The 19,466-nt window shown below is 46.6% G+C and overlaps 1 protein-coding gene across 1 annotated transcript in view; it reads left to right on the forward strand.

The window, feature by feature from the left end:
- Positions 1-19,466, forward strand: part of LOC149457767 (cilia- and flagella-associated protein 46-like) — a 201,884-nt gene that overhangs the window by 10,651 nt on the left and 171,767 nt on the right. Inside the window, exons 4-5 of the mRNA XM_089683217.1 lie at positions 11,675-11,739; positions 19,233-19,397. Of these exons, the coding sequence (XP_089539343.1) occupies positions 11,675-11,739; positions 19,233-19,397 (230 nt within the window). The remainder of the gene's footprint in view (positions 1-11,674; positions 11,740-19,232; positions 19,398-19,466) is intronic.

The raw sequence follows: 19,466 nt of genomic DNA on the forward strand, positions 1-19,466 counted from the left end.
TAAATGTGAATCAGTAGTGTGCAGCATAAAAGTGAGAATATATAAAGTCCATAAAATATCAGTGGAGTAAGAGCTATACATTGTCTGTAAGGATATAAGTACTACAATCACGGTGAATATTGTGAAGTGATCCAATAGGGAATCCACCACCTCTGTCAGATGTTCACTCACCAGACATCTACTGGTAAACAGCATGTAAGCACATCTCATCTAGGTACAGGTAACAGCAATGAAGCCTCTGCAAGGGATGCTCAACCAAGGACAAAAATTTCAGGTGGACCCTCTTCCATGAGAAATAGCTCACCACAGGAGTCAAAAGTAGTATATAGTGTAATATTTTATTAAATAATGAATAAAAGACAATCCACGTGAAAATTAGTAAGAATGAAGGTAAAATGGAGTACCAAGATGGCCGCCGTTCTGACCTTCGGCAATGGCGGCGTAACGTCAGCAAGTGCGGCTCTACCCGACGTATTTCGTGCGCATGCACGTCTTCAGGGGTACGCTCACCAGTGAGTAAAATTTCCATAGACATACATAATATGGCGGTTATACATTACATGTCTGTTACAATTGACGTACATGCAAAAAAGCGGGGGTTCAGATCATATACAGGACACTTGACGTGTTTTGAGACAACAGCCAATCTCTTCCTCAGAAGTGCCCAAATAGGACATGATACCTATGGTCAGGGGCGGACTGACCATTTGGAAACTCGGGCACTGCCCGAGGGCCCGGGGTCAGTAAGGGGCCCCATGAGATGCCCCTGGTACCTTTTTCATAGGCTTTTTTGAGTTTGAACAAGGACACAGGGGCCCCATGATCCCCTATTGCCCGGGGGCCTCATGAGTTGTCAGTCCGCCCCTGCCTATGGTATGAATATATAAGTAGAATTGCATTGCTGTATTCATCCATTTTGAATTCCACCCAAGAGTATACAAAAAACTCTTACATGACAGTGAGGTGAAGACTTTTAGAGGATGGCCTGGTGTTGAGAAGGGTAGCAAAGAAGCCACTTTTCTCCAGGAAAAACATCAGGAACAGACTGATATTCTACAAAAGGTACAGGGTGTGGACTGCTGAGGACTGAGGTAAAGTCATTTTCTTTGATGGTTCCCCTTTCCAGTTGTTTGGGCATCCAGAAAAAAACCTTGTCTGGAGAAGTAAAGGTGAGCGCTACCATCAGTCCTGTGTCATACCAACAGTAAAGCATCCTGAGACCATTCATGTGTGGGATTGCTTCTCAGTGGGCTCACTCACAAAGAACACAGCCATGAATAAAGAATGGTATAAAAACATCTTCCAAAAGCAACTTCTCCCAACCATCTAAGAACAGTTTGGTGATGAACAATTCCTTTTCCAGCATGATGGAGCGCCTTAACATAAGGCAAAAGTGATAACAAAATATCGAAATTTGGGGTCCATGGCCAGGACACTCCCCAGACCTTAATCCCATTGAGAACTTGTGGTCAATCCTCAAGAGTCGGGTGAACAAAAGAAACCTCACAAATTCTGACAAACATCAAGCATTGATTATGCAAGAATGGGCTGCTATCAGTCAGCATATGGCTCAGAAGTTGATTGACAGCATGCCAGGGTGAATTGCAGAGGTTTTGAAGAAGGGTCAACACTGCAAATATTGACTCCTTGCATAAACTTAATGTATTTGTCAATAAAAGCCTTTAACACTTATGAAATGCTTGTAATTATACTTCAGTATACCATAGTAACATCTGACAAAAAGATCTAAAAAAACACTGAAGCAGCAGACTTTGTGAAAAATAATATTTGCTTAATTCCCAAAACTTTTGGCCAGGGCTATACAGTAATTTTCCTTTCCTGGGACCAATCATGGCAGCATACTAACCCAAATGTAGTGGTGATGGGTCCTATGCTAAGCCGCTGTCTCTCCTGCCAGGAGAGGTGCACTAGGAGGTTTGTATTGAGGGATTATGTTGTACCCCAAACTTTACCTCATATACCACCAGCAGTGCACGTCAACCACAACCATGCACAAGTGGGGAAACAGAATGAGAGCAGATTAATCTAAATGGTTCAGCTACTCTTCCCAATTTTGTTCGAATGGAAATTCTTAAAAATTATTTGTCATAGCATTTGAGGATACCATTATGGACTTAACACATTTTGTAGAGAATTTTTGATTCCCTTGCCAATGTTTTGAGTTCTACTTTAACAGGATGCACATGTGCATACAATAAGCACTATTTTTCCTGAACGAAAACCACATTGATGACTAAAAGTTCAGTTGTGCAAGAAACATTTTCCAGCCTTCTTCGATTTTCATCATCACTACAGTTTTTTAAAATAATCTTCAATTTAACCCCTATAACTATTAGAAAATTTTATGAATTTTTGAAAAACAAATTTGTTTTCATTAGGCTGAAAACTGATATCGTTAGAGGAGAGGTAAACATAAATACTAGAGATGAGCGAAGAAATGAAAAATTCGATTCGACTGATTCGGCGAATTCGTGGACAATATTCGATTCGAGTCGAATAAATTCGCTGTGAATTTAACTTAAAAAAGGGTGTTTCTAGGCTTCAGAGAGACTTAATATTAGTGCAGAACACTGTACCTTTAATTTAAATGCCCTTGGAGTCTGCTGGGGAAGAGAAATAATACTGTCAGTCAGTATGACATGCAGATGAGTGCCGTCGATCTTAGAATCACCGCACACTTCACTCATTTGGGCAGTCACGGGGCCAAAACCAGAGTGTGGAGCCACAGTGTGGCGGTGGAGGCAGCAGCAATGGGAGGCCATACAGCACCCTATGACAAAAATGGAAACCACCAGCAGTGTGAGGAGACCTGAAAGTGGCACATGGCAGAGTGTGGCGATAGAGACAGCAGCAATGGGAGGCCGTACAGGGACCCATGACACACTCTGGACCTGGCAGCAGCATGAGGAGGCGGTACAGGGGCCCATGACAGATTACGGGCCTGGCAGCAGCATGAGGAGTCGGTACAGGGGCCCATGGCAGATTACGGGCCTGGCAGCAGCAATGGGAGGCCGTACAGGGACCCATGACACACTCTGGACCTGGCAGCAGCATGGGGAGGCGGTACAGGGGCCCATGACAGATTACGGGCCTGGCAGCAGCATGAGGAGTCGGTACGGGGGCCCATGACACACTCTGGACCTGGCAGCAGCATGAGGAGGCGGTACAGGGGCGCATGACAGATTACGAGCCTGGCAGCAGCAACTTGGACAGGAGGACGTTCAGCTTCTGCACCGTCGGGTGCGTGCTCGCAAACTGTTGTCTCTTGGAAACGGATTCCAAGAAAGACTGCTGACGGAATCCGTGAAGAGGAGTAGCAGGAGAAGGAGCATCTGAACGAGCGGAATATGCCAACAAGCGACAACAGTGGCCCATGACAGATTACGGGCCTGGCAGCAGCATGAGGAGTCGGTACGGGGGCCCATGGCAGATTACGGGCCTGGCAGCAGCTATGGGAGGCCCGTAATCTGCCAGCACCCTATGACAAAAAATGGAACCCACCAGCAGTGTGAGGAGACCTGAAAGTGGCACATGGCAGAGTGTGGCGATGGAGACAGCAGCAATGGGAGGCCGTACAGGGACCCATGAGAGACTCTGGACCTGGCAGCAGCATGAGGAGGCGGTATAGGGGCCCATGGCAGATTAGGGGCCTGGCAGCAGCTATGGGAGGCCCGTAATCTGCCAGCACCCTATGACAAAAAATGGAACACACCAGCAGTGTGAGGAGACCTGAAAGTGGCACATGGCAGAGTGTGGCGATGGAGGCAGCAGCAATGGGAGGCCGTACAGGGACCCATGACAGACTCTGAACTTGGCAGCAGCATGAGGAGGCGGTATAGGGGCCCATGGCAGATTAGGGGCCTGGCAGCAGCTATAGGAGGCCCGTAATCTGCCAGCACCCTATGTCAAAAAATTTAACACACCAGCAGTGTGAAGAGACCTGAAAGTGGCACATGGCAGCAGAGTGTGGCGATGGAGACAGCAGCAATGGGAGGCCGTACAGGGACCCATGAGAGACTCTGGACCTGGCAGCAGCAGGAGGAGGCGGTATATAGGGGCCTATGGCAGATTAGGGGCCTGGCAGCAGCTATAGGAGGCCCGTAATCTGCCAGCACCCTATGTCAAAAAATCCAACACACCAGCAGTGTGAGGAGACCTGAAAGTGGCACATGTTTGAGGCATGATTCATGGCGGATTTAGTCAGTTGTGTCAGGAACTGGTGGTTTGAAATCCAGACTAATCCACGCCTGATTCATTTTCACAAACGTGAGTCTCTCCACACTTTGGGTGGACAGTCGTGTCCTCCGCGGAGTTACAATACCTCCTGCCGCACTAAACACGCGCTCCGATGCCACGCTACTGGCCGGGCATGACAGCCTTTCAAGGGCAAATTCAGCTAGTTGGGGCCAAAGGTCAAGTTTCGTTGCCCAGTAGTCAAGGGGATTGTCTACCTCGGTTGGCAGGGTGCTGTCCAAGTAGGCCCAAGCCTGTTGTTTGAGCTCCTGCTCCAGGTCCACCTGATGCTGCTGCTGCTGCTGCGGCTGGTTAGTAGTTTCCTCACTGCGCTGGTGAAGAAAGCTACTCATCATCGACTGCAGACTGAGGCAGCCGCTGCTGGTGGAGCTGCCACTGCTCCTACCACCCCACCCCTCCCCTGCTGCCATGCCAGCGGAACGCGAGCGCACAGGGCCCACAGTGTCTGAGGATGGACGATGGCGCACAAAGGCAGAGACCAACTGACTACATAGGTGGTTTTTATAGTACGTAATTTTGGCCTCCCTCTCAGCAGGTGTGAAAAAGGCCACCATTTTGGACCGGTAGCGAGGGTCCAACAAGGTGGACAGCCAAAAGTCATCCCTCTGTCTGATGGTTATTATTCGGCTGTCGCTACGCAAGCAACCGAGCATGCTATGGGCCATTTGTGCCAAGGAATGCGAGGGACTCCCTGCCTCCATCTCCACAGCATACTGCCACGGTGCGTCTGGGTCCTCTGTCTCCTCCTCCTCCTCCTCTACCAGATGCTCCTGCTCCTCCACTCCTGTCCGCTGAGTGGAAAAACCACCCATTTCACTCAATAATTCCTGAGCACAAATGTCCTCCTCTACCTCCTCCTCTTCTTCCTGTCCTGCCCCCACAGGGGTCATGTGGCGTTGAGATCTGTGCGCCACGTCTACCGCACCCTGACCAGCCATTGTTAACAGCATTTGTTCCAGGACGTGCAACAGAGGAATGACGTCGTTCATCCCATAGTCCTGCCGACTCACGAATAGCGTGGCCTCCTCAAAGGGCCTGAGCAAGCGGCAGGTGTCACGCATGAGCTGCCAATGGCTGACATCTAAGTTACACAGGGGAGTACCTTTATCCGCTTGTAACATCAGGAAATCGGTGATGGCCTTTCGCTGCTCGTAAAGGCGGTCTAACATGTGTAGGGTTGAATTCCACCTTGTTGCAACGTCGCAGATCAGGCGATGCTGTGGAATTCCGTTCTGCCGCTGCAGCTCAATGAGGGTGTTCTTTGCGGTGTAGGAATGGCTGAAATGCATGCACAGTTTACGTGACATTTTAAGGATGTCTTGCAGTGGGATGGTGGATTTTAGGAACCGCTTGACAACCAGATTGAACACGTGAGCCATGCATGGCGCATGGCACAACCTTCCTTGACGCAGAGCAGACACCATGTTCTTTCCGTTGTCAGTCAACATGGTTCCGATTTTTAGTTTGCGCGGAGACAGCCATCTGTCGATTTCTCTGTTCATTACACTCAGCAGTTCCTCCCCTGTGTGACTACGTTCGCCAAGGCATACCAGGTGCAGCACAGCGTGACACCGTTGCGCCCTGCACATGTGATATGCCGGTCGGGTAATGGGACTTGGCACGGGGGTGGCGGCTGAGGACACGGCGGAAAAAGAGGTGGTAGAGGCGGACATGCTTGCTGGACCAAGGACGTGCAAACGTGGAGGCAAAAGCGTCGTGACCTGTCCAAGTTGCTGGTGCGGCTGTGCCGGCACCACGTTCACCCAGTGGGCCGTAAATGACATGTACTGTCCCTGACCGTAGTTACAGCTCCACACGTCGGCGCTGCCGTGCACTTTGGCAGAGACCGACATGCTCAAAGACTGGCCCACCATCTCTTCTACATGTGAATGCAGGGCTGGCACTGCCTTTTGGGCAAAGAAATGACGGCTTGGCACTCTCCACCGCGGCGCGGCACAAGCCATCATTTCTCGGAAAGGTGCTGAGTCCACCAGTTGGAAAGGGAGGGACTGCAGCACCAGCAACTTGGACAGGAGGACGTTCAGCTTTTGCACCGTCGGGTGCGTGCTCGCAAACTGTTGTCTCTTGGATACGGATTCCAAGAAAGACTGTTGACGGAATCCGAGAAGAGGAGTAGCAGGAGAAGGAGCATCTGAACGAGCGGAAGATGCCAATGAGCGACAACTCCCCTCAGCAGAGGTGTTGGAGCCTTGACTGGCTGATAGAGGGCGATTGACGACGTCGGGTGACGGAGCAAGTAACGGAGCGGGTGATGGAGCGGGGGCTGGGGCAGGCAGAACCGCCGTATGTTTATCACGGTTTTCCCAGGCCACCGAATGGTGACGCTGCATATGCTGACGCAACGCTGTAGTCCCAACATGGGCCCCCTGGCCACGCTTGCATTTCTGGCCACATAGTCGACATACGGCTACGTTTACTTCCTCGGGCGGCTTGAGGAAAAATTGCCACACCACCGAGTAGGAAACTTTGCCCCCGCTACTCTTCACTGGCTGACTGCTACTTCCTCCGTGCGCACCGGCACCACTACTGGCCGTGGTGGTAGGCTGCAGTGGAGCTGGTGCTCTACTCCGTGGACGTTTGGCTCCACTGACACTGATGCGACCCTGCTGCTGTCTCCTGGGCAACCCACCGACTGTTTTGCTCGCTGCCAAGCTGCCACCCTCTTCTCCTGATGATGCGGAAGAAATTGCCTGATGACGACGAGGCTGCCAAGTGCGATCAACCTCCTCATCATCAAGTAGGGTCTCCGCCTCACTACTAGCCCCCTCGGCTGCGTCTGGGTCAGGAGACAGACCTGTCTCTAGACCGGCTACCGAGCCACTCTCCTCGCCAGTACTTGTTCGCTTGGCTGCTGAAAAGGCCGATGTCTCCCCCCGTTCCTGACCGCCCTCTGTTAGCTCTTCCTCACTGTACAGTGGGGCTGAGCCCACAGCATGCGATACTTCGCTTGGTGAGGGAACAGCAAAGGACAGGGGCAGGTAGAGGACACGTGATTTCAGTGGGCTTGGTCCCGGGCCATGCCAACTAACGGTTGTGTCTGACGTACCCACCGACCGTTGGCTGTAGGTGTCAGAGGTGACCTGGGAAGAGGAAGACGACCGAGCCAACCAATCAATGACGGCAGGGTTGTCGGTGGAGACACGACCGCTGGATGACACCGGGAGCACTGGCCTCTGGCTGCGAATACTGCTGCCTCGACCCCTTCCTCTGCTGCCACGTCTGCTCGCTCCTAAAACATTGCCTCCTCTGCCACTCCTCTGCATGTTGTCTGACATACTATTTAATTCAACGATTAGGTGTCCCTGAGTAACAATTCTCTGGCACTCAGTAACAATTCTGTCTGTCCCTGAGTAACAATTCTCTGGCACTCAGTAACAATTCTGTCTGTCCCTGAGTAACAATTCTCTGGCACTCAGTAACAATTCTGTCTGTCCCTGAGTATGAATTCTGTGGCCCTGAGTAACAATTCTGTGTCTGCGCGAGTAACAATTCTGTGTCTGTGCAAGTAACAATTTTGTGTCTGTGCGAGTAACAATTCTCTGGCACTCAGTAACAATTCTGTCTGTCCCTGAGTATGAATTCTGTGGCCCTGAGTAACAATTCTGTGTCTGTGCGAGTAACAATTCTGTGTCTGTGCGAGTAACAATTCTGTGTCTGTGCGAGTAACAATTCTGTGTCTGTGCGAGTAACAATTCTGTGTCTGTGCGAGTAACAATTCTCTGGCACTCAGTAACAATTCTGTCTGTCCCTGAGTAACAATTCTCTGGCACTCAGTAACAATTCTGTCTGTCCCTGAGTAACAATTCTCTGGCACTCAGTAACAATTCTGTCTGTCCCTGAGTAACAATTCTCTGGCACTCAGTAACAATTCTGTCTGTCCCTGAGTAACAATTCTCTGGCACTCAGTAACAATTCTGTCTGTCCCTGAGTATGAATTCTGTGGCCCTGAGTAACAATTCTGTCTCTGTGCGAGTAACAATTCTGTGTCTGTGCAAGTAACAATTTTGTGTCTGTGAGAGTAACAATTCTCTGGCACTCAGTAACAATTCTGTCTGTCCCTGAGTAAGAATTCTCTGGCACTCAGTAACAATTCTGTCTGTCCCTGAGTAACAATTCTCTGGCACTCAGTAACAATTCTGTCTGTCCCTGAGTAACAATTCTGTCTGTCCCTGAGTATGAATTCTGTGGCCCTGAGTAAGAATTCTCTGGCACTCAGTAACAATTCTGTCTGTCCCTGAGTATGAATTCTGTGGCCCTGAGTAACAATTGTGTGTCTGTGCAAGTAACAATTCTGTGTCTGTGCAAGTAACAATTTTGTGTCTGTGAGAGTAACAATTCTCTGGCACTCAGTAACAATTCTGTCTGTCCCTGAGTAACAATTCTCTGGCACTCAGTAACAATTCTGTCTGTCCCTGAGTATGAATTCTGTGGCCCTGAGTAACAATTCTGTCTCTGTGCGAGTAACAATTCTGTGTCTGTGCAAGTAACAATTTTGTGTCTGTGAGAGTAACAATTCTCTGGCACTCAGTAACAATTCTGTCTGTCCCTGAGTAAGAATTCTCTGGCACTCAGTAACAATTCTGTCTGTCCCTGAGTAACAATTCTCTGGCACTCAGTAACAATTCTGTCTGTCCCTGAGTAACAATTCTGTCTGTCCCTGAGTATGAATTCTGTGGCCCTGAGTAAGAATTCTCTGGCACTCAGTAACAATTCTGTCTGTCCCTGAGTATGAATTCTGTGGCCCTGAGTAACAATTGTGTGTCTGTGCAAGTAACAATTCTGTGTCTGTGCAAGTAACAATTTTGTGTCTGTGAGAGTAACAATTCTCTGGCACTCAGTAACAATTCTGTCTGTCCCTGAGTAACAATTCTCTGGCACTCAGTAACAATTCTGTCTGTCCCTGAGTATGAATTCTGTGGCCCTGAGTAACAATTCTGTCTCTGTGCGAGTAACAATTCTGTGTCTGTGCAAGTAACAATTTTGTGTCTGTGAGAGTAACAATTCTCTGGCACTCAGTAACAATTCTGTCTGTCCCCGAGTAAGAATTCTCTGGCACTCAGTAACAATTCTGTCTGTCCCTGAGTAACAATTCTCTGGCACTCAGTAACAATTCTGTCTGTCCCTGAGTATGAATTCTGTGGCCCTGAGTAACAATTCTGTGTCTGTGCGAGTAACAATTCTGTGTCTGTGCAAGTAACAATTTTGTGTCTGTGCGAGTAACAATTCTCTGGCACTCAGTAACAATTCTGTCTGTCCCTGAGTAACAATTCTCTGGCACTCAGTAACAATTCTGTCTGTCCCTGAGTATGAATTCTGTGGCCCTGAGTAACAATTCTGTGTCTGTGCGAGTAACAATTCTGTGTCTGTGCAAGTAACAATTTTGTGTCTGTGCGAGTAACAATTCTCTGGCACTCAGTAACAATTCTGTCTGTCCCTGAGTAACAATTCTCTGGCACTCAGTAACAATTCTGTCTGTCCCTGAGTAACAATTCTCTGGCACTCAGTAACAATTCTGTCTGTCCCTGAGTAACAATTCTCTGGCACTCAGTAACAATTCTGTCTGTCCCTGAGTAACAATTCTCTGGCGCTCAGTAACAATTCTGTCTGTCCCCGAGTATGAATTCTGTGGCCCTGAGTAACAATTCTGTGTCTGTGCGAGTAACAATTCTGTGTCTGTGCAAGTAACAATTTTGTGTCTGTGCAAGTAACAATTTTGTGTCTGTGCGAGTAACAATTCTCTGGCACTCAGTAACAATTCTGTCTGTCCCTGAGTAAGAATTCTCTGGCACTCAGTAACAATTCTGTCTGTCCCTGAGTAACAATTCTCTGGCACTCAGTAACAATTCTGTCTGTCCCTGAGTATGAATTCTGTGGCCCTGAGTAACAATTCTGTGTCTGCGCGAGTAACAATTCTGTGTCTGTGCAAGTAACAATTTTGTGTCTGTGCGAGTAACAATTCTCTGGCACTCAGTAACAATTCTGTCTGTCCCTGAGTAACAATTCTCTGGCACTCAGTAACAATTCTGTCTGTCCCTGAGTAACAATTCTCTGGCACTCAGTAACAATTCTGTCTGTCCCTGAGTAACAATTCTCTGGCACTCAGTAACAATTCTGTCTGTCCCTGAGTAACAATTCTCTGGCACTCAGTAACAATTCTGTCTGTCCCTGAGTAACAATTCTCTGGCACTCAGTAACAATTCTGTCTGTCCCTGAGTAACAATTCTCTGGCACTCAGTAACAATTCTGTCTGTCCCTGAGTAACAATTCTGTCTGTCCCTGAGAATGAATTCTGTGGCCCTGAGTAAGAATTCTCTGGCACTCAGTAACAATTCTGTCTGTCCCTGAGTAAAAATTCTGTGGCCCTAATAACGTTTCTGTGGCCCTAAGTAACAATTCTCTGGCACTGAGTAACAATTCTGTCTGTCCCTGAGTATGAATTCTGTAGCCCTAACTAGCGTTTCTTTGTCCCTAAATAACGATTCTGTGGCCCTCATTAACAAGTCTGTGTCCCTGAGTAATGGTTCTCTGTCCCTAAGTAACTTCTCTCTGTCCCCAATTCTCGTTTCTGTGGCCCTAACTCTGTCCCTGTCCCTAGTACAGAGCGGTCTGCCTCTGTTCAATGACTGCAGGCAAATGAAGATTTCCAAAATGGCCGCTATATATACCTCGACCATTACACAGTGCTGGCTGGCTGGCTGCTGATTGGCTGATGCGATCACATGTCGTTGAGGAATGCATTATGGGGCAGCGCGCCTTGTCTGCGCGCCTTCCCCGACATCCCCGCTCCGTCGCCGCACATGTCAGCCGCCATTTTCGGAAAAATTTCGATTCGCGCGTCCGAATTAGGCTGTTTTTCGGATTCGGCACGAATCGAAATTTTTCCGATATTCGACTCGAATTCCACTTCGGATACTTCGATTCGCTCATCTCTAATAAATACAATGTTGTAGCCAAACTATATCAGCATATCCCAGAGCAAAATGAAACATGGAGCTGGAGCACATAGGGTAACAATGGACAACAGAATGATGAGGTTATCTCTCTACTCTCTGCTGCTGTCTGTAGGTTTGTCAGATTGATCTTTAATACTTCTCTAAACTCTTCAAGCCTAAGTAATGCTTTATAGTAAAAGACAAGTGGCTGAAATCAAGTCAAATGTAGATACTTTTACTAGTTGTATTTAAAATGGCATTTTTATACTTTTTTTGAAATAAATACTAAATTGCATTGATTGGTATTTCTATGTCTGCTTGGATTTCAGCTTTAATATTTTAACCTCAGCATAGATATGTGTTTATCTCAGGTTTGTTTATGTATGCAGTATATAACATATACATCATGTTTGATGTGAATAGGTTTTAACAAATTTTTCTTTCAGGATGAATTGGAAAAGTCGGTGGCCTACTATCTGAAATCAATTGATTTTGCAACGAAGCAGCAAAGGTTTGAGCGAAATCAATCTAATTTGTTTTAATAGGCATGTAATATAGATATCTGATCTTTTTCATATTAACTTTCATAGAGAAACTAAATCAGCAGTTTACAAATTTCAGACATGTCGATGTCACCATCTTTTGCCAAATCTAAGTGTCACCTGTAATAGTGATGTTCATAATTGGACAGAAATCTTTGCCTGCTGCATTCGCCACCTGTCTATGCTGTAACAGCCATATGTTTCAGTTGTATTTGCTAAAATTGTCTCTTGAACACCTTCTTTGTGCCCCTGGGACTCTGATTTGGATCCCAGTGCCAATTGCAACAATGCTGCTAGGGATCCAGTAGAAGACACTTCAGTGGTTTAAAATTCAAATTAATTAGAAAATAAAAAAGTGAATTACCCATTTCTGCTGTTTTACTTGAATGTTTATAGCAGTCTTTCTCAACCTTTTTTTAACTTAGAGGAACCCTTAAAATAACTTTCAGGAATCAGGGAACCCCTGCTAATAATCATGTCTACAACTCTTGGTACTTTAGTGTAAATGGCAAGTAGATATGTAAGATGACAATGTGGCATATTTAGCATATTTGACACCCAGGGATATTCTATAAAACAAAACTATTTTTAGCAATAATAAAAATAAAATGAAACAAATGATAAAGTAATGTATAGAATTATTGCAGACAGTTAAAACTGTAGTGTTTCCTCTATACACTTGCAGTCAATCAAAAAAAGGCCCTTTTACACATAATACCCCTTGCATTAGTGAACAATGGGAAGTATGCTCCTAACTGATATCCAAAAAGAGCAAATGTTAATTGATCAAGGAACTCCTGGCAACCTTTGGAAGGAACCCTAGAGTTCCCCAGAACCCTGGTTACAAAAGACTGGTTTAAGGTAATAAAAAAAAAGTAGTTCTATAGCCTCTAATGCAACTGATCAGGCTCCCTACACTTGGACTGCATTGACTGTCTGATGGAGGTCTTTATATACACTATGGTCTGATAAGTATGGTGCCAGACAGGCTGGTCTGAGTATTTTAAAAACTGTTGATCTACTGGGATTTTCATACACAGTAATCTCTAGGGTTTACAGAGAATGGTTTTAAAGAGAGAAAATATCCAGTGAGGGGCAGTTGTGTGGTCAAAAATGCCTTGTTCATGTCAGAGCAGAATGTGCAGACTGGTTCGACATCTTATAAAGGCAACAGTAACTCAAAGAATTACTCATTACAACCAAGGTATGCAGAATACCATCTCGGAACGCACAACTCGTCAAACCTTGAAGCAGATGGGCTACAGCAGCAGAAGACCACACCAGGTGCAGCTCCTGTCAGCTAAGAACAGAAAACCGAGGCTACAATTCACACAGGCTCACCAAAATTGTACAATAGAAGATTGGAAAAACGTTGCGACATTCAGATGGTGGGTCAGAATTTGGCATAAACAGCATGTAAACATGGATCCATCCTGCCCTGTATCAATGGTTCACGGATGTGCAGGAGACAAATCTGCAGAAACTGCGTGATGCTATCATGTCCATATGGACCAAAGGCTCTCTTGATCCAACACCTTGTTGAATCTGTGCCACAAAGAATTAAGGAAGTTCTGAAGGCAAAAAGGGGTCCAACCTGGTATAGCAAGGTGTACCTAATAAAGTGGCCTGTGAGTGTATATATATATATTGTGGGAACTCGCTTCAAGTGGTAGAGCTCTTCTTGTTAAACACACAGCAACTCGCTTTCTTTTCAGGGCTTTTTTACCCACTTTTATTTAAGAAAGTTCAAGAAAACACAAATGCTTCCCACGCAGGGGTATCCACCATCAAACACAACAATATTCAGCCTCCTGGCTTGCACGCAGTTTTAAGTCTGCCTCCTGCAGACTCTTCCCAAAGTATGGCACTAGCACACAGCTAGTCCGGCTTCCACCTGACTCCACGGCAGAGACCTCCTGCCTGCCGGGGTGGAATCCTCCTGACTCCGTTTGCCGGGGTGGAGCTCAGACTCATGGCCTGGCCTCCACAAAAAGGCCTGCACACACCTGTGCAATCAGCACACTGGCTGCTCCCAAAATATGGGCCCAGGATTGGAGATTTCATCCCTCCCAAATCTCTTAGAAATCTCCAGGCAACAGGTCCCAAAACAGGCTTTACAAACCAAAGAGGAAACTTATAAACCCGTTTCCTCTGCATTATGAGAACTGCCTGGAGCCCCTCAACCTGCATGGTTGAGAATCCTGGGTCTCCATCATGATTTCCACCGTGGCAGGATACCGCACTGCCACATATCCCCCCCCTTTGTTTTGATCCCGTAGGGGGCAGAACACACACACCCAAACTCTTTAATTTGGCACCTCTGTGCCAGCCTTCACCCATATGAGCCCATTCCTGACTGACATTGCTTTCAAAAGGGAAACTTTCCTTCCTGTCTTATGAGGCGACTTTCCCCATGTTCTCCTAGCACACGGACTTGGGCCCTATAAAGACACTGTGCCTTTTTACGGGTACGCTTCCAAAAGCGTTGCCGCTCTATTTTCCTTGGGGCCACCCAAGTCACCTTCCCATTAAGGAACTTCCAAAACTTGGTACCTTTCTGAGGATGAGGTTGACGCCTGAGTTTTAAGTGTCTGATAACATTGCAGCTACACTGCACTCTCAACCGCCGGTTTCCCTTTACCTTTGAAGGGGTCACGCTTTTACACACAAAAAGTGCGGGCTCTTTTATTGGGGTTACCTTAGACCCTCTCTGCATTCTATGTACAGGCATCTTCTTGCTGACAAAACCTAGCTCGGTTGGTTTCCCCCCGTACACTGCACACTTCCTTTTGTCACTGACATTCTCAGATGACAATGTCCTACTCTCCTTCTGAAGGACAGCCCAATTGCCTTGCCCTTCAGATGCTTTTATGTCAGGGGACCTCTTTAAATAATCCACTTCCTTAAAGTTTTCCCTCTGGGCAGATAAGCCATTTAAAGTTTCTCTTCCCAGAGTACCCTCCTGAACCTGTAGGGGGCCTAATTCAACTGCAGCTTTTAGCTCAGCTGTGTCTACCACATCATTTGTTTCAGGGTTATCAGCACACATGTCCACTTGACCTTCAGGTCCATCATAAGGTTTATGGTCACCCACAGAAACTAAATGATCACCATTTACTAGTGCCTCGCACTTTTCCAAATCATCATCATAAACAACATTTATAAGGGCCTTGCATTTTTCCTCATGGTCAGAAACATCCACACCTTTGTCAGAATTTCAACGTTTGGCAGGGCAGTGTCTGGAGACCAAGTGCACAGCGTGGAGTGGTTGTCTCCCATGGCAACGTCGCTATCCACCAGCTCCACTGGCACATGTACCTCTTCCAGCAACTGTCCTGACACCTGACGGTCATAACACAATTCCACATTTGGTTTACTGAGCCCAATCACTTGATTTGTGCCATCTGACACTTCCACCAACACTGGCTCATTTGGTATCACACTATTCGATCCTACACCATTGGATCCTTTGTGGGTTGTGGGCACGATCTCTGCTATGTGCTCAATCTCACTTGGCCCGTCCATATTGGGAGGGAGACTATCTGCAGCAACAGCAAGTGTGCCCTTGTCTATAAGCTGCTCTGCAATCCCTCCATTTAGCACAGCAGAAGTCGTGTCCACTTCATTGTTGGAAACAGAGGTCCCTTTCAACAAAGCCAACAGGTTTTCAGCCCATCTGTCCCAGTCTACTTTCTCTGTGCTCCAATCAGAGGTACTACGCAGTACCGCACCAACTGCCGGAGGAGACACAGGACAGAGTGGCTCAGCAGACACATCACATATATCACTTTTGTTCAACCAAAACTGTGGCACTAAATTTTTAACCTCAACAGGTTGCAATACCACACCCTCACCACCGTACTCTGATGGCGCTTCATTCACCTCATGAACACTTCCATACCTATTGTCATTACTGACAGACTCCATTAACCCATCACCAGGAGCATTTTCAAAAATTCCAGTTTTAGCATTTAAATTATCAAGTACTCTCTTGTCCAGAGCAGCACCATAGTTGTCCAAGGCAACCTCTGGCTCCAACACACAGAGCTCCCAGGAGGTTTCCATGGACACCTTTGCAGCCTTGGATACTGTTGCCAAGGGCAACAACATATCTTCAATCATATTCATATAAACACTATTATCTTTAGTGAGCTGTGCTAGCTCATCACCAACCATAACATTATATTTACCAACAGTAACACTTTTGTCGGCATGACCATCAGCATTCTCATTGCATATAGACATCACTGTGGTTTTTGCAGGTAATCCCTGGCTATTACCCAGCTGAGCAGCCTGTGAGCCATGCTTCACAGCACTCTCTCTCTTTAAAGGGACACTATATTCAGTTTTAGCAGCTCCATAGCTGACCTGGGAAATCCTCTGCTCCGTCACTGCGGGCTCCTGGGAGGTTTCCCTGGGCATCTCTGCAGCACCTGGCACTAGGGAACACGGTGCCATGACAGTTTTGGTCACCCCTAGTTTACCTTCCCCAGCCATCTGCTGGATTATAGCAGGCACATGCAGAGTCCCCATGTCCTTTTCCATATTTAGTCCTAATCGTTGGGCTTCTCCCTGTGCCTCCCCACTACTCAGGGTAGCACACAGCAGCCAGTCCATGTCCATCTGTATTGTGGAACTCCCTGAAGGACACACTCTCACTTCCTTGGAATCAGTCCCACAAACTGAAACAGTCTTACCATTTCCTGCAGCAGGTGTCATAGCCTTCACTTGAGTGCGTTGTCTCTCCTCTGTGGTTTCTCCACAGGCTGACTTCCCCAAGTGGTCACGGTGCAACAATGCAGCCATTCCGGACCAACTTACACCCCCTGCAGGTAACACAAGATCCCTGTTGCTAGGGGTAGCTGCCAACATTTTTAAAAATGAATCTGGGCTTGCAGATGAAGCCTTTTGCTCAGTAGCACCCTCATCAGTGGTATTCCATAATCTGGGGCAGGTAAAGATACCATGCCCAAACTGACCACATTCCAGGCAGGGTATGGTTCCACCGATAACCTTCTTGGGATACGGAAAGACATCTCCCTTGTAGCCCCTTCTCCTGGTTGCCAAGCTTTCTCCTGTTGCTATGGGAGATGGCACTCTCCCAGCTGAACTTTGTGGGTTCCTCCAGATGCGCTGAACTCTCATTTCTGCGTTGTCACAATCCTCTGCAGACGACACTCCTCTTACAGGGTCCGCAGGCCTGAAGTCACATGTGTTGCTATGGGCAACCACATTCTTCTCAAACTTGTGGTCAGGCTGTCGCTCCTTCCTTGCACTCAGAGCCGGCTTGCCTAACACAGATGCAGTCCTTTGCTTTGATATGCAACTTTGCAATGGAGGCTGAGACAAAGGGCATTTAGAGACAGTGTGCCCCCACTCCCTGCACCGCAAGCATCGCTCTTGCCAGCGTGTCTTGTCCAGGCTCCCCACATTGTAGCCTTTTTCCAGCTTAGGACTCTGCACATTCATAGCTGGTCTCCTTTCACCAGTGTTGCCAGCAGCAACAACATGCACTTCCCATTTTGGCAAACTTTGTTCATTTATGTATGGGGCTTGTTCTGGGGATAACAACCCCTCCAGCCACAGGGCTCGGTCTCTCATATCAGCAAATCTTGCTTCTTTTCTTTGCTTTGACCGCCCCATCTTCACAGTCACTTCACAACACTTTTGCACAGTCCAACAACCAAGAAATGAAGCACTGTCTCTTTAAGGCAGGTTCTCCTCACCTGCACACACACCAAATTGTGCTGTCCATTGCACAGAAACACAGTTCATATAACTGATGAACTTACTTTTGCAGGGATCTCCAATTATGCCCACTGCATCCTCCACCATATGTGGGAACTCGCTTCAAGTGGTAGAGCTCTTCTTGTTAAACACACAGCAACTCGCTTTCTTTTCAGGGCTTTTTTACCCACTTTTATTTAAGAAAGTTCAAGAAAACACAAATGCTTCCCACGCAGGGGTATCCACCATCAAACACAACAATATTCAGCCTCCTGGCTTGCACGCAGTTTTAAGTCTGCCTCCTGCAGACTCTTCCCAAAGTATGGCACTAGCACACAGCTAGTCCGGCTTCCACCTGACTCCACGGCAGAGACCTCCTGCCTGCCGGGGTGGAATCCTCCTGACTCCGTTTGCCGGGGTGGAGCTCAGACTCATGGCCTGGCCTCCACAAAAAGGCCTGCACACACCTGTGCAATCAGCACACTGGCTGCTCCCAAAATATGGGCCCAGGATTGGAGATTTCATCCCTCCCAAATCTCTTAGAAATCTCCAGGCAACAGGTCCCAAAACAGGCTTTACAAACCAAAGAGGAAACTTATAAACCCGTTTCCTCTGCATTATGAGAACTGCCTGGAGCCCCTCAACCTGCATGGTTGAGAATCCTGGGTCTCCATCATGATTTCCACCGTGGCAGGATACCGCACTGCCACAATATATATATATATATATATATATATATATATATATATACATATTCACCCTGTTGGCACAGTGGCTATAGACATAACATATGATGACCTAGGCTAAGTCATAAATCACTTGTCTGAGTAGAGCTTTTACCATCTGTACAATAACCGGTTTAAGAATAAAGTATAAGGTTTTTTACTCTACATTTTCATTTGGACGTGTCATATATCTAATAGTCATTTTTTGCAAAGGGGTTGGTAGTCTGGTAGTCTTTTTTTGGTCACTGCAAAACAAGGAAAAAGAGGGGGCACCAGCCTAGTGAATTAACTGAGAGTTAACTTCATTAAGTTAAAAGGAGATATACACTCACAAAGAACTGTAGTGACAAAGGCATATCAGTATCCAAAGCAATCACGTCACCAGGTCAGCTCCTAAAGCATGAGAAGACCCTCAAGTGGCTGACGCATTTCGAGGGGCGATCCCCTCTTCATCAGGGTCTTTTTTTGGTGGTTAATACTTAATGTATTTAACCGACAACTCCTCCCAATCTACAGGGTAATCAGAGAGCTTTCATGAATTAAAAGATAGGCCTAGTTTGACAACTTTTTTTATTGGTGATTGAAATAAAAAAGTATCATACTTTTTTTCATCTGTAGTACAAATGCAGCTGTATAATGCTACAGTCTGTTTGTGATATTTTTGGAGAATGCATAAGCTCATATACAAAAAATCCACAATTTCATCCAAAATTAAGCCTCTGTTGCTGTGTTTTCTGCGATCGAACCCCTGGGTGTGGGTTTGCTCAATATGAGAGGCTCCACTATCCCTAAAATTTTTTAAATGTATTTTATATAATGCAGAATGCAGCATCAGGAACAGAACAGGCAGATCTCCAATTTGAGCCAAAAAGGAACCATGAATTATGGTAAGGAGATCTTGCTTTTGGAAAAAGGAAGACACATAGGAATTCTTAGGCTGACTTGGGCTACCAAGCTACATCTAAATTCTATTTTTACTTGAACAGATTCTTTCATCTGTTTCTTTCCAGATACCACTTTCTGGTCTACAATGCTTCTGTCCTATATTGGCAAACCGTGCGTCCATATCTGAAGCCAGGCAGTCGCTATCTCCTTACAAATAGCCTTACTAGTGTTGTAAAGGCTTTGGGAGAAACGGATGATGATGACAAGAACTGGAGAGCTGACTTGATGATGTAAGTACTTTTGTTTGTCTTATTGAAAGGAGAAATAAAGCTTGCAAATGTTTTCTTGGCTTAGTCATG

Source organism: Staurois parvus, unplaced genomic scaffold (genome assembly GCF_062004578.1).
Source record: "Staurois parvus isolate SC_StPar_1 unplaced genomic scaffold, SC_StPar_1.0 ptg000303l, whole genome shotgun sequence".
Taxonomy (NCBI): Eukaryota; Metazoa; Chordata; class Amphibia; order Anura; family Ranidae; genus Staurois; species Staurois parvus.